The sequence below is a fragment of the Bacillus rossius genome, chromosome 8 (assembly GCF_032445375.1).
Source record: "Bacillus rossius redtenbacheri isolate Brsri chromosome 8, Brsri_v3, whole genome shotgun sequence".
Lineage (NCBI taxonomy): Eukaryota > Metazoa > Arthropoda > Insecta > Phasmatodea > Bacillidae > Bacillus > Bacillus rossius.
This window is the reverse complement of record NC_086336.1, coordinates 67,043,060-67,070,171: the sequence shown is the minus strand read 5'-3', so window position 1 is coordinate 67,070,171 and position 27,112 is coordinate 67,043,060. Positions and strand designations below refer to the sequence as shown.

Genomic DNA, 27,112 nt, shown 5'->3' with positions numbered 1-27,112 from the left:
ACATTGTTAATTTATCTGGTTGTCAAACAATAAACTTCTCTCTGAGAAACGTGCAGCACTAAGAGAAAATAATGTTATTCTCGTTGTCATAATGTTCGTACCGTATGTAATAAACAGCTACATTGTTCATACTGGGAATACCACCTGTCATCTTCCGGACTGTCGTGGAAGCAGCCTGAAGAAACTTCCTGACTTCTGGGGAACAGCAATAGTTAAGTTAGGTAACACAGAGAAGGCCTCAACGAAAACAATGGGAAGACATTGGTTGCTTTCCCAAGGTCATCCCAAACAACGTTTGCTAATTTGTCCTTTTTTTTTTTTTTAATGATGTCTGGGAAATATCCCAGAGAACTTGTAATGTTTGGATGTTTGTTGTGTGTTTATGCGACACACAGACAGTAATTTTGTTTTTCACGACATAAGCATATACGGCGGTGGGATGGAAGAACGTGTAATTAAAAAAAATCACTTAATACAAGAAAAAGTAAATAATTTTTGTAATTATATGTAAGAAAGTTTAAAAGCAATTTTATCAGATGGTGCTATTACAGGTCTGTATGTAACTCCTTCCATAAAAATCTACTAAAAAAAAGGCTTTGTAGACATGAAAGAAAAATGGAGTTTTTAATATGGTTACGAGTAAAATTCATTTGAATGTAAGTTAAAACAGTTTTGATAAGAAGAGAGCTAGCTAGTCCCGGTGATTTTTGGGGTCAGCGTAACCGAATTATAAATCCGAGATCGTAAGGCAGATATGTCAAAACTCATAAGTTGAAACAAATGTCTAAATAAAACTCTGCACAATACTATTATTGCAATGTATTACGATTATGTGGCAGAAATCTTGCACTCCTCTATCTCTAGCGAGAACAACAGTACGGTTTACCTCATACCACCACTACTGTACATATGGTGATTAATTTTTCTAGTATTGCTAAATATCAAAAACACATAAAACATCCAATATAAAAATAATTGACGATTTTGTGTTGTTGTGTTGGCTACAAAACTGTTTTTTTTTTCAATACAGAAACATATCAGACACAGATTTTTAATGCAATAATAATATTTTTAATTGTCTTAGATGAGAACTACTAATGCAAAAATATACATTCTTAAATATTTCCTGTGTTATGCTAATTGTCTTCCTGCTTCAAAAGTCCAATTTGGCAACATCTATGCATTAAAAAGTGGAACTGGGAACCTAATGACGTCAGACTGGTTTCTATAGTTTTTATGTTATTAAAATGTCTGAACGATTGATACTGAATGTTTGCTTTCTTTTAGGCGGATATCACACATTAATTTTTATTACCTTAATATTATAGCTATATGCATTCTATTTGTAGCAGATAAGTCACTATTAAATTAAGGCATTCCACTGAATTATATACTCTTTTTTATAAAGTACATTATTGGAGATTAATTTTTTTTCAAAAAGTGACATCATACGGTTAAGTTATTTTAACTGTCTTTACTTTTATTTGAAGGATTATGCTTTAATTTTAAAACGAATCATAATCTCTTGAATTTAATGCCTCAATTTTTCGAAATAGATATTAAATATTATCAAATAGCGATAAATCTTCTCTCAAATGTTAATAATAATGATCACTTGCAGCTCGAAAATAACTTAAGTTACACATCTAGTAATAAATTCTGTGACCCATTAACAAATTCAAAAGAGCTATCGTTATAAATTTACAGAAAAATTACATAGTGATCAGTAATGAACCAAGGGAATAATGAATGAATGTGTATGCGTGAGTGTGTGAGAGAAAGATAGTATCCTTACAATAATGTTAATTATGTTTTAAAATTTTTCCTTTTAAAGCCATATATAATATATTTTAGTTTAGTATTTATTATATTTTTAAATGGTTCATGTTAGTACTAAACTTGGATGTTAAATTGATACCTAGATGATTCATCAGTAATTACTGTTTTTTTTTTTTTTAAATTTGCTTGTATCTAATTTTATGTTTGATTCCTAGACATAAATTGTTATACGTTGTTTATGTCTCGTGGTTCTGTGTAAGAGAAGCAAGGTCGGATACAGTATGAGGGTCAGGGGAAGGCAAAATTAAATTTTCTAATACAATTTTAGTTCATTTAGAGTTTGAAATATTTTGTAAGTTTTATTTGTGGTTAAAAAAATGTTATGTTATATTGTCGCGGGTTGAAATTTTGCAGGGTTGTTGAAATCAAATTTAGGGACTTTACTGACGGGACTCTGGGCTGGCTGCTCTGTTCACTCGTCAGCGCAAGTGGCGTGACCATGTAATTGGGGCACGGGGCCGGCGCGGCGCGCTGCGGGCTTGCAGAATTTTGTTTGTTTGTTTGGCCGCGCGCTGGCGCAGCCACGGGCCGCAGTTACTGGGGCGCGCTGTCGTAACAAGCCGCGCGGTGTGGCCTGCACATTGGGGTAGAGGGGGGGTAGTCTTCCCAGATGTTCTAGTTAGTTGTTTAGTAAATTTGACTTCAATAACGAGCTTTTGTTATGGTAGGCGCGGCAGGGCGCGCGAATTTAAGCGCAAGTGAGTGGTGACTCGGGGCTCACTCAGGCGGAGGCTATGCGTCTCACCTGTGGTCACGAGTTGTTAGTTCGTTCGTGATGTAGGAATTCAGGCTCACTCAGGCGGAGGCTATGCGTCTCACCTGTGGTCACGAGTTGTTAGTTCGTTCGTGATGTAGGAATTCAGGCTCTCGGGCGGAAGCTATGGCCGACGCCAGAGGCCACGAGTCGTTTAATTTAAGTTAGGTCATAATGTAGTCGTCAAGCTTTCGGGCGGAGGCTATGGCCCTCGTCAGGGGTCACGCGTCATAGTTTTTAAAATGTAATGTTCGTTCGGGATTTCAAGGGCAGGAGAGGCCCCTACGTTATTTTTTTAAAGTAATCGATCAAGAAAGGCTTTTCGGAAAATGTGAGTATGGACTTATCTTTGTTTTAATTTTAAGTATTAATTATGATTTGAGGTATTCGGAAGGACTAGGGATGTGTTTAGTGAAGTTCTCTCATTCTCTCTCTTGTAAGGTCGTTCAATCGTTAAGGAAGTAAAGAGATTATTGTTTTAAATTGTAATCCCGCTATTTAAATGTTCTTTAAAATGATGTTGATTATTTGACTTTAAGAATAAAATCATTTTAATTTAGTATTATGTTATTTTGCAAAATCTCCTTAGTTCAGCTCTCACCAGACATCCTGTACGGGATGACGAACCTATGATCCTAGGTACAGTAAAGTATTTTATGAAGTTAAGACTAGTTGATGCCAAGCGAGTTGTTTCTATGTAAAGAGCTACGATTCTCTCCCCCCTCCGAAAGTGGCACGTGACAGAAATGGCGGTGGCACCGGCTAGGTGCACGTGACAGAAATGGTGGAGGCGCCGGGTAGGTTCTATTTCTGGAGAGAGAGAGAGGTAGATTTTTATGTTTATTATTAAGTTAGTTTCAGCTTCTGATAGCAGGTTATTAAGAGTTTACTTGAGGAGAGGATTACGGAATTTTAGTCTATAGTGGAGGAAGTCTTTGAGATTTTTTTTTTGACGTAACAGATGTTTATTTGAGGATACTTGTAAGGATAAAGTTTATAGTGATAAGTTGTTTTAAGTCGTTGAATTTATTGTAGATTTATATCGGGGATTATTACGTGAGGAGAATACGTTATAAGTTAAATACTTAATAAAGATAATGCAAGTGGTTTAGTTTTATTAAAGTTAATTTAAGATTGTAGGTTAAGAGAATTATAATTTAAAATAAAGTTTTTTGTCGTAAATAGGAATTATTTTCAAGAGAAGTTGGTTTTGTTTTCGTGCGCGTAGGAGACGAGACGTACGAATTAAATCAGTCGAGGGAAGGATAAACGTTAGAAAGGAATTAAAGAGAAAACGAGAGTTTATGTAAAAGAGAGTTATAGAATTTATAGTGATGTTTTGTTTTAATTAGAAAAATGTTGAGAGTTGTTTCAGAACGACACGTCAGTGGACGTGGCAGAGTGAACACGTGACGGGGAGGTGCTGAGACCTAGCGGAGAACGGAGGAACCGCAAGCGAGGGTTGGCGCACCTGATGGAATTCGGTGACGTCACGAGCACGTACAGAGACGTGGACGGCCGTGACCTTGTTTTGATCAGCTGTACGGTAACTTAGCGATAAGAAAATAGACTATTGGTTAAATAAATTTAAATTTAAGTGTGTTTTAGGAGAAGAGGAACTTTCAGTATGTAAGTAATTTAATTTAAGAAGTGTATGATGTATAGGCTAGAAGTGTTTCGTTGTAAGTTGTTTATGTTTTTGTTAGTTAAATTCTACCTCGGTTTTAAAAATATTTTTTTGGGATTTGTAAACAGTAATAAGGAGGTACACTATAAAATCAATAAGCATTGATAAAAGTGGAAGGATAGTTTTTGTGTGTAGAGGGAATTTACTCCAAGGGAACAGAGAGACAAAATTAATGTTTTCATTAGGGCGAGGGACCCTAAGGTGAGGCGTTGTGTCCCTGGGAAGAAAGGGAATTGTAGCGCAGACCATAGGAGATGGGCTGGCTACGTGAATTAAGGGTCAGGAGAATCCTGAGAGTTGTGAGTAGTTTGGGGCAGGAGTTCCCCATGGTAGTACCGAAGTGGCTATCCTGTATGGGATAGGGTACCATTTCAATGAAGTTTGTTGGTGGGGTTAGAGCCCCCTGTGTAGTGGGCCTATAGCAGATAGGCACTACAGTGAAATTTTTGGTTATTTTGTGAGGTAAATTCCCTGGAGGTTAAGTAAGATTGGATTCAGTTAGGAAGGAGGGAAATGAGAAACATTGCTGTAGAGAGTTAGTGTACTTGCCTAATGTGAAATTGAATTTTAATAAATTAATTAATGAGAAAGTTTTGTTCGGTAAATAAATAATAATGGAAGATAGCTAGATAATTAATTAATTTTTTTTTGAGTAAGGTGTTTTAAGTAATGAAATAAAATAAGGTGAAGTAATTTGAATAATTGGGGAGGAGTTTCTTTAAGAGTTTAGATAATTGTTTTTGAATTTATTGAGATATTCAGCCAGTGAAGTTTGAGTGTGAGAGATACAGTGAGATTTTAAGGAAATCGGTTGTTTATTAATTAGGACAAATGAGATTTTATGATTAAGAGTCAGTAAGCCTAGTTAAAAATTTACGACATGATATTTGTTGACAGTTTACAGTTATTAAGGAGAAAACAGAGTAATCTATTTATTTTTATTTTAATGGTTTGAAGATAAGATTATGAATTTTTTTTGGAAGTTTCTTTGGCATGTTGGAATAATTTTTTTTGATTTTTAGAATTTACAGAGAAAATTTAATTGATTTACATTAGTTTGAAAGTATGGAGGTTTAGTGTTCGATTAGCCCTAACTTGATGGTCGGATCCCAAAAGAATGCCGTAAAACCGATAGCCAATTGAGAGGAATGCGGTAGGCGCTTGTGTAGAGGGGTTGTGGGAAAACTCCTTGGGACTGATGGCAGATCAGGGGCCCTAAATAGTGTGTGATGCTGTAAAACCAGTGCAGGGAAAGCCTGGTATGCTTAAATTTTTGGGCACAGGTTAGGTAAACCTGGGGTTCCATGGGATTTAGTCATGTTAGCTGCTGTGAGACATTAAGATTTCCAGGCTCCATAGTAAATTCAATGTAAATTTTTGTTTTCTTAAAATAATAAATTTGTTTTTAATTTTTTTGAGATATTTGATTTGTAACAGTGAATACAGACCCCGAGGAATAAGAGTTGTCATGCTGTGAGAGGAGAAGGTGGTAGGCCTAAAAGGGTACAGGCACCACAGAGGTTATGTGCATTGCATAATTTAAATATAAGGAAACTTGAGAATTTGAAATTTTGTTGTTGGTTTGTACACCCATAAGAAGAGTATAGGCAGAATTTTTATTGTTATGAGATGTCTAATTTAATTGAAAAGAAGAAAGTTTAAAGATGCAAGGTAACATTATTATTGTAATAATTGAAAGAGATTAAGAGGTAGAGAGAAATAGGCAGTTTTTGTTTGTAAGTACTAAAGTTTACATATAGAAGTTTAGTAACTGGGAATGAATAATAAGTTAAGTCTAGTGTAAAAGTTTTTTTTAAGTTTGTTAAGTTAAGAGTCACAAGTAAATTTTTTTTAGAGAGAATGTCTTTGATAGGAAGTATTAGAAACTTATGGGAATTTTAGGGTAACATAAATAATGTAGGTAATGAATAATAAATAGATGGTAGGTCTTAAGTTAGGATTAACATTTGAAGCAGAATTTAATTAAGAAGAAGGAAAATAAATAGGCCTAATGAAAAGAACAAAAAAGGATTTTATGGTAAAGCATTTTTTTTAAGTAATAAACAATGAATAATAATGTTGTTTCAGGGTAATGTGTACTAATAATACAATTTTTTTTTTAGGACCAAAGAACAGGAATTATGTAATTTAAATTAACATGTATTTTTGAAACTGTTACAGATTCCTTAAGATGAGCTGAGCAGCAGTCCAGTTTACAAGATGACAAGAGTTCGAGAGACAAGATACAAGATCACTGAAACAAGAGCCAAGACTGAAGATTCAAGAGAAGAGAAAGCTGGCAGCCATGGACTTACAAGTGGAGATTAATAAGGTCATGTAAAGTTTTATTTTTTTTTATGGAAGACAGTAACTGGAGTTTTTTTTTGTTATAAACATTATTTACAGAACTTTTTAGGTTATAGTAATGTAATGGAACTAGTGAGTTGTGGTAGCTGTCAAAAAGAACTAATACCTTAAGTTTAATTTTTAAAGTTAATTTTCTTAATTTACAGAGGGATTAGTAGTTTTTTTTAAACCTTATTTAGGTTGGAATTTAAATACAATAGCTTATTATAAATGTGTACGAACAGTTCAAGTTCACAGTACTGATAGGTAGGTCAGATGATCTTATTGATTTTGATGATTTGTTGTTTTGAGTTGATTTTTAAGTGTTGTGAATTAGACAATGAAATAGTTCTGAAAACTTAAATTATTTCAAGCTAAGAAATAGTAAAGTTAATTGTAACTCAAAGGACACCAGAATTTAATTTTTTTTTTGAATTAGTAATGTTTGAAAATTTTATACTTCACAAGAAAGGTTATAAACAAACAGATCGGATGGAACAAGGATGCAGTAAATCACAATTTCATTTAGAATTATTGATTTGCTTTTGAGGTTATGAAGGAAAAGTAGCTATAATTTAAAAATTTGAATAAAAATGGTTTTTTTTTAATTTGTTTGAAATAGAAAATTTAAAAGTTAATTTGTCATGATCTAGGTGGGTGATGGGGTGGGAATTGGCCACTCTTTTTCCCTATAACCTCCCTAACATGGCCTTCTATTACATCTAACAGAAAAAAAAAAGAAGAAAAAGAAGACTTATTATTAGTTAGAATGTTTTTTTATGAAGATACCTGATGAACTTTTTTTTTATTGTTGGGAAGAATAGTAGCAAGATTAATCAGATGTTTTACTCAGAAGAAGAAGAAGAAGAAGATAAAGCAGTTTTATGACTCGACAAGCCAGAGATTGGTGTTTCCCCTCTGCGCTCCTATTGACTACGTTGTTTACTCTCATGGGATAGCTGGTTCGGCACCATGGAGAGAGATTGGTGGGCATTGTGGTTGCCCCCAGAAGAAAAGAAGAGTAGAAGAGGTTATGGGTGGGTCATGTGAACTGACCTTCAACCCAGTTACTTCGTGGGGACTATTTGCTGTATAGAGAAGATCAAGACTCAAGAGTTAGGGAAAATCATTGGAGGTCATGTTTCCCTTCCTTAAGTTTTTCCTATCAAATTATTTGCCTGATTAGATTATGCTAAGGGTGGGATACTTTATGTTAGCAGTTGAATTAATTAATTTTATTTTTTTGTGTGTTTGCATCCTTGCCCATCGATTGCAGTTTAGTAGTTAGTTTTGTATTTGTCAGGCGTGATGGTAATGCCTGTTGATGATGTTTCAGAATTGTAATCTGTTCGTGATGAGGATGGCACAACTCCGAAGCAGATGTGGGGAGAAGTTGTGAGCTGCCCTGGAAGCCAGTCCAGTAGCTGTTGGAGTTGAGTGGTGTTTGCTGATGGCCAGCCCAGGGAGCTACTCTTCTCGACAACACTGACTTCGAGGAGTTGCACCAACCTTCACGAGATAAGAGTTTAATTAATTGAAACACTGTAAGGACACTTAATTTTTTTTGAAGAACGAAAGAAGTATGGTAATAAACGGAAACTGAAAAAAAAAAATAATAATAATTATCAAGAATTTGCACATTGTTTAACGAATACTGAGAAACTAAGAACAGTAATTTAATTTGTAAAGAGAGCTTCACTAACAGAACAATTTTTTTAGAATTGAGAACTCGAGCCTCTGAAGGTTCCTGTGAGAACAAACCAGATAAAAGTTTTACATTTAATTTTATGAATACTTGTTGTTTTAAAATAAATCTTATGCAGAATCTAGATGTATGTTCAGACAGCAAGGAACTAAGAAAATTATTATTTTTGTGAAATGAGGAATTTATAGTTATGGTTTAATGGAAAAAGACAATTTGTAATTTTGAGGTAGCTCGATGGGGCTCGAGCTCTGTGAGGGGAGGGTTATGTCGCGGGTTGAAATTTTGCAGGGTTGTTGAAATCAAATTTAGGGACTTTACTGACGGGACTCTGGGCTGGCTGCTCTGTTCACTCGTCAGCGCAAGTGGCGTGACCATGTAATTGGGGCACGGGGCCGGCGCGGCGCGCTGCGGGCTTGCAGAATTTTGTTTGTTTGTTTGGCCGCGCGCTGGCGCAGCCACGGGCCGCAGTTACTGGGGCGCGCTGTCGTAACAAGCCGCGCGGTGTGGCCTGCACATTGGGGTAGAGGGGGGGTAGTCTTCCCAGATGTTCTAGTTAGTTGTTTAGTAAATTTGACTTCAATAACGAGCTTTTGTTATGGTAGGCGCGGCAGGGCGCGCGAATTTAAGCGCAAGTGAGTGGTGACTCGGGGCTCACTCAGGCGGAGGCTATGCGTCTCACCTGTGGTCACGAGTTGTTAGTTCGTTCGTGATGTAGGAATTCAGGCTCACTCAGGCGGAGGCTATGCGTCTCACCTGTGGTCACGAGTTGTTAGTTCGTTCGTGATGTAGGAATTCAGGCTCTCGGGCGGAAGCTATGGCCGACGCCAGAGGCCACGAGTCGTTTAATTTAAGTTAGGTCATAATGTAGTCGTCAAGCTTTCGGGCGGAGGCTATGGCCCTCGTCAGGGGTCACGCGTCATAGTTTTTAAAATGTAATGTTCGTTCGGGATTTCAAGGGCAGGAGAGGCCCCTACGTTATTTTTTTAAAGTAATCGATCAAGAAAGGCTTTTCGGAAAATGTGAGTATGGACTTATCTTTGTTTTAATTTTAAGTATTAATTATGATTTGAGGTATTCGGAAGGACTAGGGATGTGTTTAGTGAAGTTCTCTCATTCTCTCTCTTGTAAGGTCGTTCAATCGTTAAGGAAGTAAAGAGATTATTGTTTTAAATTGTAATCCCGCTATTTAAATGTTCTTTAAAATGATGTTGATTATTTGACTTTAAGAATAAAATCATTTTAATTTAGTATTATGTTATTTTGCAAAATCTCCTTAGTTCAGCTCTCACCAGACATCCTGTACGGGATGACGAACCTATGATCCTAGGTACAGTAAAGTATTTTATGAAGTTAAGACTAGTTGATGCCAAGCGAGTTGTTTCTATGTAAAGAGCTACGATTCTCTCCCCCCTCCGAAAGTGGCACGTGACAGAAATGGCGGTGGCACCGGCTAGGTGCACGTGACAATATATAGCACTGCCGTAAAATAAAAACCTAGGTATGTTGGGTAAACAATGTTCGCAGGCTTTCACGGCCATTGTCTGAAGTAGCTTGGCTTCTGGGTTGTAGCCGTGTCATTGGCGAATAATTCACCGACGTTTCGGTCGACATTGCAGTCACCATTATCAGGGAGCAGTTACCTACATCTACTACTAGCTGCGGTGGGTAACTGCTCCCTGATGATGGCGACTGCAATGTCGACCGAAACGTCGGTGAATTATCCGCCAAGGACACGGCTACAACCCAGAAGCCAAGCTACTTCATGTTGGGTGAACTATGATAAGTAATTAGGAGAGAACTTGAGAACTATTCAGTGTTGAGGTGGGAAAGTGTGGGAGGGGTTCCCCTCTGTATCCGCCAGTGAAGACGCCTCAACTGCGCCGGACAAGTGTCGAGATGAACCCGACGGGGGACGCACCACAACGCCGAAATACCACAACGCCGAAATACACTAACGCCGAAAAATGTCATTGCAGGACTGCCACAAAGGTTAGGTTAGGTTAGGTTGGACTAGGTTAGGTTAGGCTAGGCTAGGATAGGCTAGGTTAAGTTAGGTTCGGTTATATTACGCTAGGTTAGGTTAGGTTATGTAAGGTTAGGTTTGATTGTGGTATTTCGGCGTTAAGGTACATTTAAGAAACACACACAAATTCATTCAGTTGTTCTTTCGGCGTTGTGGTACACAGCAGTATTCTAGCTGTCGGCGTTGTGGTCAATTTTGGCATCTCGGAATTGTGGTAACGACCCAACACGACGCCAGAGTGTGTTGTCCCCCAGGTGGCCGGCAGCATGGGCGACCCGCCGACCCGCTGAGACATGCTGCTGCTGCTGCTGCTGCTGGGGGCGGGCTGGGGGCGGGCCCCGGTGGCGGCCGACGACGTGCCGGCGGACTCCCGGGGGCGGAACGCGAGCGGCGGGCCCCTGCCGTCCCTCTACGTCATGGAGCCGCCTCCCGCGCCCGACGAGTGAGTCGCGGGGTTCGGCGGGTCTTCTGGTCGTGACCAGCGCCACGTGGTGGTCACGTGTCCGGCTGTAAGGGCCACTGTCCCTTGCCCCTTCAACCCGCGGGATCTCGCACGAGGACGCCATGGCACCCAGTACCGCGGAGAGGGGGGAACCAGTCTTCACCAACTGTCACGTAAACATTTAGAGACCACTTCCCCGTTAAAAATAACTCTATGTAGCATCGTCTGGTTGAATCTCTGTCGCCAGGCACTTCACAGCTATTTTTCATTTGGACAAGGAATTTTATTTAATTATTAAATATTATTTTAAAATAGTAGGTACATATTATTAAAGCAGCCATTGCACTCTTAATGTTTCCAAAGCTTGTAGTCAGTCTTACTGGTTTCTGGTTGTACACAATGCAACACGATCATTCATTTGAAATACCAAACTGAGAGGGATTAGGTATGTTCAAATAATTATTTTAAAAACGTTCAGATTATTGGGAGAGCTCGTAGAATGATTTTAAGCTAAACTGAACGCTTTAGAGGGCTTGTTAAGTGAGTCTTTCACTCAAGTGGACATCAAAATATAAAACTTATTGATCGAGTATGTTGTCAGCTGGGACTGGTGTAAGACAATTTAGCACATGTCACTCGCAGGAACGACTTTAAGAAATGGAATTTCTTTGAATGGTTTTTTTCTGTGGTTAGGATTGATTCAATATGATATTTCGGACATACACCATTACTGGTTACATTGTATGTCATAAGAAACCTAGACAATAGAAAAATAATGTTGAATATGCAAATACACAGAAAACAAGCCAGAATCTGTCAATGTCAAAAATTAAAAACATATCTCAGATAATTCTGTGGAAGAAATATTCAGAAAAATATAACAGCATATATGAACTCAGAATGCTGACAACGACGAGACAGATGCAACAAGAACAGTTAATAAAATTTTAAAAAATTGGTTGTCTGTAAAGTCGGTTTACGGACGATAGTTTAACGTGACGTCATAACAAAACATTGATGAAATGATTGCATACTTTTATGAATAAAATTGTATCATTTTTATTGAATTATCACTAATTTGTATGGATACAAAGAAGGAGTGAAATGAAATATACAATTATTTGATAAATTTACTTTTATTTGCACTGATTAATTCAAATATGTTTATTACTTTAACGAAGAGATTATTTTAACTATAACTTTTATACATGTTTGCTATTTAACTTCTTCCAAACTGTGTTATTCTGTTAAGGATAGGACGATGATAGGAAAAGTAGGAAAAGAATGGGAGTGTTTCAAGTATAATGTGCCTAGAAAAAGTCAAATCGATGTTTGTTCCAATCGAGTGGAAGAGAGATAGATGCGGCGCAAGCGTACAATGAGCGTAACAGGACACAGCGCAACGGGACAGTGTGCGCAACGGGACAATGAGTCATCCTTTTTCGTGCGTGCAGCCGGCGTTAATCGATTTATTAGACGTTGTCACGTCAAAAAAAAAAGACAAGGCATACTTCACTACTGTCTAACGAGCCGGAGTGAAGGAAGGTGCCAGTTCTATTATCCGGTCCACAGAGAGGATGACTGCCGCCAATGGCAACCCTGTGTGTCCCTCGTGGCACGAGGGTGTTCACCGAAGAAGGCTCTGCTTTAGCTGACGGGAAAGGTGTGCCTGGGAAAGTCAACCTGTGTGCGGCAAAAGACCTCGGGGATGGTGGGGGGGGGGGGGGGGGGCAGGGGCGCAACAACAGGGGGGCAAGGGTATTTTGCCCCCCCCCCCTCTGAAACCTTGAAGTGGGGGCAAACGGGGCCAAAAAAAGTGCTGTGTAATTAATGTTTAGATAATAAAACTGCTTAAATAGCACCATTTTCCACCTTGAAATACAAATTTTCCCGGGGGCCCGGACCCCCCGCTTCAATAGGGGGGATCGATATGATTCTTTATAAAAAGGTATATTGCTCCCCCCCCCCCTTTTGGAAATTTAGTTGATACGCCCCTGGGGGAGGGGGACAGAGGAGTTCGATTGCTGAGACCTCAGGTCGTCAGATCTCAAAGTAGAAATTCCGAGTAGGAATCCATGTCTGTAACTCTAGCGAGGACTGTGTGCTCTCCCTCTCTCTCTCTCTCTGTTACATCACAACAGAGCTGAGCCGTGGTACTTGGAGTCAGTATTGTGGTACAGAGACGCTCACGTTATTTTTTATTTGGTTTATTTACCTCGTTATTTTTTACACTTGGACAAATAATTCACAAAATAAACACAGGAAATCTGGCACTCACAAAAGCAAGCTTGTGTGTGAGTGCACCTAGTCACTTAAATGAACGTGCAGTATTTTTACTAATGAAATCATTTTTAAAAAAAAACCGTTACATTGACAGATAAATAAAAAAAACTTAAGGAATCTTATGTTAGTTTTTATAAAGTTGAAAGTTAAAAATAGCAGTTATATAAAGACAAGATAATGTAAAACATTGTTTCATTAAAATATATATAAAAAGTTAAAATAAAATTTAAAGGAAACACTAAAAGTAATAAGTTAAAACAAAAGGTAACTTAAATATAAACTAAATCTATTCATCAGTTAAATTATGCAGGTATATATAGATTTTTTTTAGAATATTTTTGTTTTGTTTTTAATTTCCCGGGAAGAATAAATACAATTTGTTTGAATCAAAAATTCTAAAGGGAAATATTATTATGAAGTAGAGGAATAGGCGAATTTAAGTTCTGTCCATGCCGTGTAGGATAAATATGAGCATCATAGTTTAAATGTTTTTTTTTCCTTCCATAGAAACGAGATATTACAGCTCTAAGGCTTATAATATTTCCTTGGGTGGGTGGGTATGGTTTTCCTGAGAGCTGGTAGTCTAAAAAGGCCCTGCCGGTGCCGTGGACAGCAGGTGCCGTCACGCGAAGCCACAAGTGTGGACGTGACCCCGCAGGACTCCCGCTGGTGGCCTGCCCCCAGGGGTGTCCGGGCCGCACGGCCGGTGGAGGATGGACAGCCCTCGACCACGGACACCACTCGCGAGGGGCGTGTGGCTGGGCGGTGGTGGCGATGCTGACACGAGGTGTCCTCCTCAGCCTCTTGGCTTAGCTTCATCCCCAGATTCCTCCGGACCGCGCTGGATGGAGCAAATGGTTATAATGCTACATTTGTAGCCAATGATAGCCTACAAGACTCCTTTTGTAGCCAGACTACATGTGTGGCCAGGTTATAAATGTTGCAGTTAGCCAAGGCAACAAGGCTACATTTGTAGCCAGACGGAGCAATTGGTTATAATGCTACATTTCTAGCCAAGGATAAAGGCTCCTTTTGTAGCCAAACGGAGCAATTGGTTATAATGCTACATTTCTAGCCAAGGATACAAGGCTCCTTTTGTAGCCAGACTACATGTGTGGCCAGGTTACAAAGCCTACAGTTTTAACAAAGCAACAAGGCTACATTTGTAGCCAGACGGAGTAACATTCGATTATATGTCTTACATCTGAGAAATCCCGTCAAATAAAGGAGATTGCACAGAAGGTCAAGGTAGCTCCTTGATACCTATCGAAGAAATCCATCTCGTTTGTCCATGAGAGAGCGTCATGCCGTCCAAAATAAATATTAATATTAAACTATGTATAAGTCGAATGAGATATATGTTATCGAATTATGTTATCAGTCCAGTCTGTTGGGCCTCATGACGGGAGCAGATCTCAGTTCCTGAAACAAGCCCACCGTTGTCTTAGGAAGTCTTCTGTGTCAGTCTGTGCTGTTGTCGTGGTGTCCAGAACGGGTCGTTACCACAACGCCGAAATACCATAACGCCGAATGTCAAAATTGACCACAATGCCGACAGCTAGAAAACTGCTGTGTACCACAACGCCGAAATAACAACTGAATGAATTTGTGTGTGTTTCTTAAATGTGCCTTAACGCCGAAATACCACAATCAAACCTAACCTACCCTAACCTAGTGTAATACAACCTAACCTAACTTAACCTAGCCTATCCTAGCCTAGCCTAACCTAACCTAGCCTAACCTAGCCTAACCTAGTCCAACCTAACCAAGTCTAACCTAACCTAACCTTTGTGGCAGTCCTGCAATGACATTTTTCGGTTTTAGTGTATTTCGGCGTTGTGGTAATTCGGCGTAGTGGTACACAGCAGTTTTATAGCTGTCGGCGTTGTGGTCAATTTGGCATTTCGGCGTTGTGGTGCGTTCCCGTCCAGAACATCTGTTTAGTCACGTCGCTGGGTGCGTCTGCGCATCACTATATTGTCGAACTGTTTTCCATGTTATCTGTTTAGTATCGCCGTTGGGTTCCTCCTGTGTTGTCCAAGGTTGTTGTTCGTCCGTATTTACTGTTGTTGTTGCAACTGTCTCGTCGTTGTTGTCAGTCCGCTGTGTTAGTCTGTTGCTGCGATGTTGTTCGGACTGTTTCCTTCCGCGCATTTCTCAGTGCTGTCTACACATTTAACGTTTGACATCGGCTGATTTTGATTAATTTTTCTCTGTGTTTGTGTATTCATCTTTTCTTGTCCGTTCTTCAGCGTAAACTGCAATTTCTTGTTTAAAAAAAAAAGCATGTTTTAAATCAATGGTTCTCAATGCAAAAAATAAATTGAAATAAAGTTTTCAAGTTAACTTGCTACAAACAAACTCACACTCTCTACATAATATTTCAATCCTTTTGAAAACTATATGTTTGTGAAAAAGTATATTTTGTAATACATCTCCACACATGATCCATTGACGTTGAAGCATTTAACAAACGATGTTAATTTTATTTATGAAAACCCCTCTGTAAAAATACATTTTATGACTCAGGTCTGATAAAGGTTCAATAAAGGTTAATTCCAGCCTTTCCCTATTTTTCCTAATGGAAAAAAACATAAATGACAATCAACCGGTAACAATCAAGAGATGCAGCGTGGACTGGCAAGATTTTTCCTGCGTGTGGTTGGACTTCTGTATTCTTACGTGTTCTGTGGCAGATGTTTATAGTTCTTCCGAAGGTCAAAACAATTGTCTGTGTTTTTTTCCTTCCTCAAGACAACCAATCGTCATTGTCGCAATACCCTCACTTCCGGATGTTTCTCCCATTCCCTCTGTCCATCTTTATCGCATTTCTGCCCAGTCATCGCATATTATCCAGTGTGTGAGCGCATATAACTCAGCGTAGATATTCCGCAGCCTGAACCTTTGCCCCCTTTGTAAAGCTCTTCTCACAAAAAGCCATCAAGATTGATTATTTCCTAGAAAACAAAATAATAATCATAATAAAGCAGGAGTTGTGGCTGAAGCTTGTAAAGTTGAATTGAATCATCTTCAATCGCATGTAAAATGTCTACCAGAAGCATGAGAGGCTATTGATGGGCTACCTTCAATACTAAACAATTTTTTTTTTTCAGTGAAAATGATTTTCTACCTGTAAAAAAATTATGATCCCCTTATAATTCGAGACTTTCGCAGTCAGTTCGACAAACGTTTAATAATTATTTTAAAGTATTTAAGCCTTTAACTTAAAAACTACAGTGCAATTTATTTTTCTTGGTAACGTGGACAGTAAGATAGTTATATATATATATATGCATAAGCTGGATGTATTAAAAAAAGACCCAAAAACATAGCAGCAATTGACTAATTACCCGTGTCCACAAGAGGGTAGGTTGTTGGACCGACCATTTCAGTAATTAACGATTTGTGCAGCGTTGCACGTTAATTATATTACTGTGTAATGCATCCTCAATACTGCTCACAGGGAGTCAAAAGGTTACAGCAAATCCTACAGTTTCTTTACTACAATAAAAAAAATTGTGAATACTATTTTCAAAATAGTTTTGTAATACAAGTTTCTAAAAGACTTTTGTGAAGAATAACTAAAACTATCTTTAACTGAACAACATGCAAATATTTCTAGCTCAAAATATATGTAAATAAAAATAAATGTAAGGAATAACATACTTTTTTTTTTCACTTTACAGCAATGCGTTGTGAAAAATTATAATATTTTACCTGCATTTCAAATAAATATGTGCTCCGCAACCATACGAGCCTAAATCACAATTAAGAAACTTCCATCAACCTCTATATGCATGCGGATGGCACTCGTGACATATCTCTAAAATGAAGGACTTACCTAACAACCACATGTGCATAATATTGCAACCGGCGTTACGTGTTTTTTGGCTCAACTAAAGCTTTTAAATTAACCTTTTAACTCTAGCTAAATGCTTAAGAAATTTTTTTTGAATGAGTAACGATGTTGCGGTTCGAGAGAAAACGATTTTTTAAGACATAGAGATATGTTTGAAACACCATGTTGATTTTTTCGTATAAAAATCCGCGCGAGGGTACGTAATTATCATCTCTGTGGCAGAACAGAAATCCAAGGGAGGCATCGTGTTATTGATTTTTTTTTTAAGAAATAGCCCTTAAATAAAAAAATACATACAATTATTGCAATAATTCAAACTACTTCTAAAAAAATTGGTTGTCTGTAAAGTCGGTTTATGGACGGTAGTTTAACGTGACAACATCATAACAAAACATTGATGAAATGATTGCATACTTTATGAATAAAATTGAATCATTTTTATTTTAATAATAAAAGAATAAATACGTGTAATTATACTAGTAATCAGATTTTTAAAATGCAAGAATAATTAACCTTTATTGCCGAAATTGTTGTAATAAGCAATGAAAATCACATTAACTTTTCACTTCACTTTATAAACAGTCGAGTGGAAGAGAGATAGAAGCGGCGCAAGCGCACAATGAGCGTAACGGGACACAGCATAAAGGAACAATGTGCGTAACGGGACTTTTTTTCGTGCGTGCAGCCGGCGTTCATCGATTTATTAGACGTTGTCACGTCAATAAATGACTAAAAACACGAAAAATCCAACATTACGTTTAAGACCAAGCCATAAAAATCGAAAGCTTTCGCGCCATTGTCTGAGGTTACTTGGCTTGTGGTTTTAACAGCGTCGAAGGCATTGTAGTAGCCATCTTCAGGTTGGCACGAGACTGCTACCTTTAAACTTTTTATAATATTTGATATTGAATATCGTATTTTATAGCTGCAATAACGATTAGGCTATATGCACCCAAGGGAAAATCAGTTAAACTATGTAGCTTATAATTATCCTACACGGCATAGACAGAACATGAATTTACATATTCCTCAAGTTAAAAAAACAATTTCTCAGAGATCTTTAGAATTTTTGCTTCCAAAAATTATAGTTCTTTCCCATGAAAAAAAGAGAAACAAGAGATTATTTTCAAATAAAAAAAATATATCACTCTTTGACTGGAAAATTTAACTTTCTTATATATTTTAATTTAAATACAAGATAAAATGTAACATTGCTACAGAGAAAATCAATATATATATATACAAAAGATCTAATCAATGGAGGACCATCCCTGTGAGAATGAATGTCCTTAAAATATAATACCTGCCCTGAAATACCGAATGTCTAACAGATCTGGTCCACGAAACCTATTGCGTAAGAGTGAATTGTTAAAAGATCTAGTCCTTGTAGAACCTGCGCTGAGGGTATGAATGACTGAAATATCTAGTCCATGGAGGAGTGGTTCTGTGAAAGTTGATGCCATATCTAGACCATGGAGAACCTGTGAAAGTTGATGCCATGTCTAGTCCATGGAGGAACTGTCCTGTGAAAGTTGATGCCATGTCTAGACCATGGAGAACCAGTCCTGTGAAAGTTGATGCCATGTCTAGTCCATGGAGGACCTGACCTGTGAAAGTTGATGCCATGTCTAGTCCATGGAGAACCAGTCCTGTGAAAGTTGATGCCATGTCTAGTCCATGGAGAACCAGTCCTGTGAAAGTTGATGCCATGTCTAGTCCATGAAGGACCTGACCTGTGAAAGTTGATGCCATGTCTAGTCCATGGAGGATTGGTCCTGTGAAAGTTGATGCCATGTCTAGTCCATGGAGGACCTGACCTGTGAAAGTTGATGCCATGTCTAGTCCATGGAGGACTGGTTCTGTGAAAGTTGATGCCTGTCTAGACCATGGAGAACCTGTGAAAGTTGATGCCATGTCTAGTCCATGGAGGAACTGTCCTGTGAAAGTTGATGCCATGTCTAGACCATGGAGAACCAGTCCTGTGAAAGTTGATGCCATGTCTAGTCCATGGAGGACTGGTTCTGTGAAAGTTGATGCCATGTCTAGACCATGGAGAACCTGTGAAAGTTGATGCCATGTCTAGTCCATGGAGGAACTGTCCTGTGAAAGTTGATGCCATGTCTAGACCATGGAGAACCAGTCCTGTGAAAGTTGATGCCATGTCTAGTCCATGGAGGACCTGACCTGTGAAAGTTGATGCCATGTATAGTCCATGGAGAACCAGTCCTGTGAAAGTTGATGCCATGTCTAGTCCATGGAGAACCAGTCCTGTGAAAGTTGATGCCATGTCTAGTCCATGAAGGACCTGACCTGTGAAAGTTGATGCCATGTCTAGTCCATGGAGGATTGGTCCTGTGAAAGTTGATGCCATGTCTAGTCCATGGAGGACCTGACCTGTGAAAGTTGATGCCATGTCTAGTCCATGGAGAATTGGTCCTGTGAAAGTTGATGCCATGTCTAGTCCATGGAGGACCGGTCCTGTGAGAGCATGCACCGTGCTGCAGGGAAGACGCTGCTTCGCCGTGCCCGTACGGCGTGGAGGCGCTGGACTTCCTGCACAACCTCAGCGACGCCCGCCTGCTGGAGGAGGAGTGGCCCTGCGAGGTGCGGGTGTACTGGGCCGAGCAGCTGCGACCCCTGGTGGCCATCGTGCGCTCCCTGCTCAGCTACTGCGCCCCGTTCATGGTCGTGCTGGGTGAGTCCTGGGCTGCCTCGTCCAGCTTGCTGCGGCCATGGCTAGAGTCGTTCATCCTGATGCCTGCTTGCTGCGGCCCCAGCCAGAGTCGGTTGTTCTAGCTTCCGTGTGACTAGCTAGATGCTAGCTTGCTGTGACCATAGCTAGAGTCGGTCATCCTTCTGCCTGCTTGTGGTGGCACCAGCTAGAGACAGTTGTTCTCGCTTCCACGTGACTAGCTAGATGCTAGCTTGCTGTGGCCATAGCTAGAGTCGGTCATCCTGCTGCCTGCTTGTGGCTATACCCTAACGGGTTCAGACCTAGGAGGTGGAGGTGGAGAGGCATGGCCGGGCTTCGGCCCCAAACAACAACTTGCCTGCTTGTGGTGGCACCAGCTAGAGACAGTTGTTCTCGCTTCCACGTGACTAGCTAGATGCTAGCTTGCTGTGGCCATAGCTAAGTCGGTCATTCTAGCATCCACTCGATCAGTTCTTTGCAAGCTTGCAAATACATGCTTAGGAAACCTGAAAATAACAGTTTTGAGCTCTTCACAATATATTTTGTCAATATAGAACTTATCCAAATATATTGTAGTCTTAACCAAACCATTTATTATTTTTTTTAAAAATATTTTTGTCTCTAGTGTTGACACTGCAGAATTAGTTTGTTGACAACAAATTTTTGGTAGGACTTAAATGCAAACATATTTTGTAGTGGCCGCAAAACATTTATCCTGCAGGTGGGCCGAATCCGGGATTAAAAGCTGGGTGAGAGTTCCTGGAATGCCAGTCCAGTTACTTGCAACTGCGCACCTCGCGAGGTGTGGAGAAACAGGGGTTGCCGTTCCTTTTGCAGGCCTGACGGTGAACAGCATGGCATTCACGGTGCTGAGCACGTCAGCGCTGAGCGGCTCGTCGCTGTCCGTGTACCTGCGCGCGCTCGCCGTCACCGACAACTGCGCGCTCGTCTTCAACGTGGCCGTGTCTTTCGCGCGTGCGCACTTGGACAGCCTCGCCAAGCTCTTCCTGGTTAGTGCCCCCGTCACGCCTTCACCCGTCCCTTGCAGACTGCTCCAGACATTCAGACTCTCAACTGGCTCAGCCTTATTTCCTTCAAACCTTCAGGAATCGTCAAGCCACTCACTCTTCACTCCCTACTATCTCCACTTCCTTCGCCATTTCGGCAGTCAAAAAATGCTACCTAAAACTCTCATACCATTTGGACCCATCAAATGACAAGTTACCTTCTCCGTTTCTCAAAATATTCTAATCCATAAAACCACTCTGCATAATTGCCTCTCAAAACATATAGACCCTTTCAAATAATTTTTTTGCTGAATGATGAAAGTGATGTGAATATACTCTAGAATCCTAAACTATCATGGTTCTAAGTAATTATAGTCTAATATACAAGTATATCCGTTTCACATGCTGTAAATCCCTACATTCTATTTTTTTGTTTCTCCTTGTCCTCAAGGGTGGGTTGTGCTGGTGGCTGTTGCAGGCACACGAGTGGCTGTGCGCGCTGAACAAAGTGCTGTTGGGCATGTCGTTCTACTACTCGACGTGGCTGGTGGTGTCGCTGACATGGGAGCGGCTGGCCACCATCACCTACCCGCTCACATTGGGCGTGTGGTGCAGCAAAAAGGTTGCCTTGATGGTCGTCTGCACGCTTGGTGTGCTCTTCTTCATGGTCGGCGTCATACGGGTCAAGTACTCAGGTAAGTTAACTTATGCTTTAATGCAGCTGCTTAGCCATGCTCTGCTACCAATATAACACCCTTTTGGTTTTAAAGTTTAAAGTATCATAACATGGTTACACACAGCACAGACCAGGAATATTGCTAAGAAATCGACCATGGTTTATAGTATGTAAACATCCCAGCATTTGCCTCAGTTATTTCGAGAAACCAAGAAAAACCGAAATAAGGATGGCCAGGCTGGGATTTGGATCCAGGGTCTCTTGAATACGCAATGTGTGTCCAGTGTCTTACCACTGGGCCATCTGGGCCACTGGCCATAGAGCGTAAGGCTTCTGGTCTGAAGCTTTGTAAAGTGTTTGATATTCCTTGAAATGGCAAAATCTAGATGGAAGTACCCATAAATACCCACCGAAAAAATAAAATTGGCTCAGACACTCCAGTTACCGAATAAAATTCGGGTTCAGAAGAGTCTGGTGTACAACTTGTACAGTTATAAGAGCCAGGTGGATGCATGGCAAAAACCCACCAGACTTCAGCTTGGGGTGTGCTGCCAGTACTATTAATACATATTTTAGGCAAAACTAATGTATATTTTTTAAGTATATTCTCACAATAAAAATTATGCTATCTGAATACCATTTTAGAAAACTAATAGTATTTTAATAGATTTAAACTATTTAAAAACTCATCAATGTAAACAAATCATCATTTTCACTGTGATATATTTTAATATTTTACAACTAGTTTATATCTTTAACTTAGCTGTGATTTTTAGAATAATTACTCTAGATACGAGAGAAATCTGCCTTCCTGCTAGATCATCTGGACATATTATTATGTGTTAGGTATAGATGAAAGCACAGTTGCACATCACACTGTTCTGCACAGAGGCTTAAGGCAACAGGACCTCCAATATCATAGTGTTCTCCGACCTACATGATGACTCGGTGCTCATAAATTTGAATCATGTCGGGTTGTTGGCACCAAATCCATGGCCTTAGACATTGAGCTTGAAACCATAGAATACTTAAGGGTTAAGCAGGAAAACTGTATTGTCTATCAAAAACTCTAGCTTCTCATGCTACCAAGATGGCAGAACTTTCTAGAAATGTAACGAACTTTCGAGATGCCAGACCCAAACATTGCCAAATCTCCCTGAATGTGGAACATTCAACTGGTCAATCCGACATAAAGGAATGTTAGCAGAAACATGTAGCCAATGAACAACCGAGTTTGCCTACATCGTAGGACCCGCTACGCCAAATCCCTCCCATGTGATTATTCCACGGTGTCTATATTCGGGATACGTTGCTGTTTCGCAGGGTTCGAGCAGGACAGCGTGTTCGAGTTCGAGCCGTGCAAGGTGCACACGGCGCTGCACATGACCTTGGCCATGTACGGCTACCTGGTGCTGTCCTTGTGGCTGCCGCTGGTGCTGATCGTGGTGGGGAACCTGTGCCTGGTGGCCACGCTGCGCCGCTCGGCGCGCACCAGGTCCGAGCTCACAGGTAGGCCTGCACCGCCGCTGCGACCTGGCTCTCGGCGGTCTCTCGTTCTGCACCGCTCCCTGGAGCTCTCGGCGCTCCAGAAGGTGCGTCGTCACAGACCATCGCTTCCCTTCCTTTGAAATTAATAATTGTCACACATTCACTTTTAGAATTGTTCGCCCTTTTTTACTGGCCCCAAATTATCATGGATCTTCAAGAATAAAGAAAAATTCCAAAAATTTACATATAATGAGTTTATTTACTTAAAAAACCTTGACGTATTAATAAAATCAACAAAAACCTATTAATTCTATATTAATTCTTCATTCACATTTCTGTTTAGGGTGTTTACAATGGAACATAGAAGTCGGAAGTTTAAACACTGCAAAGTTACTGCGAAGATGTGGTTATCTGTAACTGTGGAAGAACCCATCGTTTAAATTGGGTGCATTCGTCGTTTAAAAGTCAATGATGAAGTGTACCTCCTGTTTGTTCAATCTTTGTTAAAACTCATCATCTTCGAACTTCTTTTTATCTTCTATATTTATTTATTTATTCATTCGTGGTTTTCACCTGCATTGTATAATTTTCTGATGGAACACTTCCAAACCAACATATTGTGATGGTATTTAAACTGTTGAAACCAAGATGGCGACTTTTGGTTTGCAGATTGTACATGCGACTTGTGTTGGTGTGGAAGCAGCGGGTGCCAACTGTTGTTTGTCCCCAGCCAAGAAGGACCGCGACACCCTGAGGCTGACGCGCATGCTGCTGATGGTGTCGGTGGGCTACGTGGTGCTGCTGCTGCCGCTGGGCATAGTCGCCACGCTGGAGCTCTTCTGGAATACCTCCGTGAAGCGCGACTCCCTCCAGAGGGGCAGCACCCTCTACAGCCACTGGTGAGGCCACTCACTCACCCCTGTCTCAGCACCCTCCGTCAGCACCCTTCTTGCAAACCTCAGTTGCCGTTGCCTTGTCCACAGCAAGCCAGTTTGGCAACGAGCAAACTAAAGCCATTCCTCGATACAATGCCTTTTAAAAAATGTTAAGCCTAATTTGGTTGATACTGAAAGATGTTAGGTATGTCATAAGGATTAGAGTAATACTTGCATTTGTATGCTTATAGCATATATTTCACATGTTTGGCGCATTGATCCTAGCTACTAGGCTCATGACAATGTTGATTTAGATAAAAATGGACAACTAAAAAACAGGACTTATTAAAGTGTTTTGTTTACTTTACCCTGGAACAACAATTTCTGTTTTGTCCAATTCTGACTATTTGTTTAAGTACCCACGCTACCGATGTTTTCAGGTTGAAAGGGAAGCTGCTGTTGAAGTGGGTGCGAGGCGCGTGCTACTTCATCTACCTGTTCAACTTCTGCATCAACTTCTTCCTGTACTGCATGTCCGGCCGGAAGTTCCGCAGGGCCGCGACGCAGCACTTCCAGCGGAGGCTGTCGCAGCCGCTGAGCCGCCTGTACAAGTCCTCGCCGTCGTCGTCGTCGGAGCAAGCGGACAGCCCGCGCAAGGCGTCCAACCCGGCGCTCGCCCACGTCAACGAAGCCTTCCTGGCGGACGAGGTCCCGGCCGTCGAGGCTGGCTGCGGACGTCCAGCTGCCTCCGTGGAACCGGAGAACCGCTGTCCTAGCAGCCCAACGGCAGATGAAGGACACCAACCCACGTCATCAGCAACACCATCCTAGGCATCCAAGTAGATTCCAGACGTCCAAGTAGACCTGCAGGCTAAGATGATCGTAAATCTGGCAACCGCGTGGGACCGGAAAACCGCTATCCTTGCAGCCCAACGGCAGATGAAGGATACCAACCCACGTCATCAGTAACGCCATCCTAGGCATCCAAGTAGATTCCAGACGTCCAAGTAGACCTGCAGGCTAAGATGATCGTAAATCTGGCAACCGCGTGGGACCGGAAAACCGCTATCCTTGCAGCCCAACGGCAGATGAAGGATACCAACCCACGTCATCAGCAACGCCATCCTAGGCATCCAAGTAGATTCCAGACGTCCAAGTAGATCTGCAGGCTAAGATGATTGTAAATCTTGCGACCGAACTCTCAGTGAAAGTCGTCCAGACTCAGACAAGGCCACGTTAACAACAACGCCTTTCCAAGTAGACGACCGGGCTGGGAGAATGTGCTTCCCCTACGGGGCCTGTGTGGGCTACTTGTGGACAGACAGTCGATGAAAGGCAGACAGCCTTCGTAGCCCATGTGGTACCGAACCGATCCCATTGACTACGTCGGTTTGTGGAGAACAGTTACCCCTTCAACTCAGAAGATCATCAAACATTGCAGGCAGACGGTCAGAACACTCACATTAACCACACTTTGCAGTCGACGAAGGAATCAAACCGATTTAAGCCAGCGAGTATGTTCTGGTTGGGTCAGCTAAACGTATTGACCATAAGAAGCTTAATCCTGACAAGTTAAACGACCTTTGTCGACACGAAATTCCTTTGCTCGGAAATGTACTCTCTCTGAGTTAAGCCAAGCATAGTTCAAGCAGGGCAAGGATTTACGATACAGCGTGAATCTACACCTTCTAACTTCATGATTGTAGAGATAATATTGCCCCAATCTGGTTCTTCGATGATAGCTCCGTTCTCCAATAACTAGCCAGGACCTGAAATCCTCAGGAAGACAGCCGACGAAAAAATTCTGTCTCGGGCTGTGAAAAGTCACGTAAACACCTTCGAAGCCTATGAGATATCCCTCTTGACACCATTTTACAAATCTGCTCATGAAAAACATTTATAGAATCAATTCGAAATGATAGGCATACTTACGAGAGAAACAGACAATTTCGAAATATTTTTTTTTGGTTGAAATATCTTGTAATGGAAGTGTATCACAAGTGAATTTTTAAACTAAAATGCGATGGTGTCACTGCAATGCAATGACGTCAGTACAACATTTATCTACGAGTTAGTCTCAAGAATTATATCACGCATTCTTGGTCACTTGCATCACTTGATCTCCTTTTTATATACTGATTATTTTAAGTGAATTATGGACTTTTTATGATAGGTAGGGTATGAGAGGAATGCCAAGAATGTAGGTACTAAAAATCTGAAGAAACTGTAAAGGCATGTGTAATGTTTGAATTAATGGCCATTGAATTATCTTCATTGGGTTCTTTTGTACAAGAATTATAAATTACATTAAAGTTACATTTAAATGCATACAGTTAAGTTATGCATTATGCCAGTGGCAGTGATTCGTAACAAAATTATTCTATTTTATTAGAAGATGGAGAATCAGGAATAGTAGAAAGCTTTGCAGAGTCATTTATGCGAACTATATGACAGAATGGTCGATGTCAGCCATTAATGCGTGAGAATTTTTGGATAATGTTTTTATTATTTTTAAGTTGGAATGTGATCTTGATCGGTCAAGAAATATCTTTTACTGAGAGACTTTGAATGAAGTTTGTGATTTATGTGCATCAGTAATCAAAAGAACATGCTTTTAAAAATACCAAAGATGTGGTGCTATTAAAATTAATTGCATCTTTCTATATGTCAGTATTACGAGTCATGTGAATAATAAATACCTAAGATATTCTAGCAGAGGAAGATTGGATTTATCTTATTTGGATGTAGTATATTGAGTGTATGACTTCTTGTATTGTCACAGTCTGTTTTTTATATCATTCAGTAGTTCTTGAACATTGCAAAGACGGTTGGTTATCGGGTTGACATGTAGTGATAATGTACCAATTACCTTCAACCATTTATTGTTTTTATGAGATATGTGTTTTATAAATTTATTTAAAATATCGCCCAATATCAACAAAATTGCTTTTTAAAATTGTTAACTAGGCTTTGGCATTTACTAGTATTGTTAATATTATGGAATATTATATTACTCTGTTGATGTAGAGTTTTAAATTAATAATGTATTTTATATTTAAAAACGTTTTCACAACAAAGAAAATAACTTTGAAATTAATGTACAAAACCCCCCTCAATTTTGAATAACAAAAACTTTATTTTTGTAATCATATTGATCAACTATATCATATTTTTGTATAAACATATGAGTTGGCCTGTTGAACATTGTTACAGCAGTGTGAGCTTACTGCCAAAAGAGCCACAAATTATTGAAGCAGTAGACTTTCTTACATTCAGTTTTTTATTGCGGCATCCGAGTGATGTTTATTATCATTGGAATTTTCCATAAAATAAATAAATAAATTACCAATTCATAATTTGTAATGATTTTACTCTGTGTTTTCGTTAAGCCTACTCTTTGCAACTTAAATATATGGATTAGGTTCCATGAAATAAT

At 39.9% G+C, this 27,112-nt stretch overlaps 1 protein-coding gene across 1 annotated transcript in view; it reads left to right on the top strand.

The window, feature by feature from the left end:
- LOC134535160 (CX3C chemokine receptor 1-like) overlaps positions 1-27,112 on the top strand; it is a 31,205-nt gene extending 4,093 nt beyond the window's left edge. Inside the window, exons 3-9 of the mRNA XM_063374147.1 lie at positions 10,609-10,796; positions 19,443-19,633; positions 20,468-20,640; positions 21,116-21,332; positions 22,637-22,822; positions 23,532-23,700; positions 24,117-27,112. Of these exons, the coding sequence (XP_063230217.1) occupies positions 10,648-10,796; positions 19,443-19,633; positions 20,468-20,640; positions 21,116-21,332; positions 22,637-22,822; positions 23,532-23,700; positions 24,117-24,507 (1,476 nt within the window). The 5' untranslated portion in view covers positions 10,609-10,647 and the 3' untranslated portion in view covers positions 24,508-27,112. The remainder of the gene's footprint in view (positions 1-10,608; positions 10,797-19,442; positions 19,634-20,467; positions 20,641-21,115; positions 21,333-22,636; positions 22,823-23,531; positions 23,701-24,116) is intronic.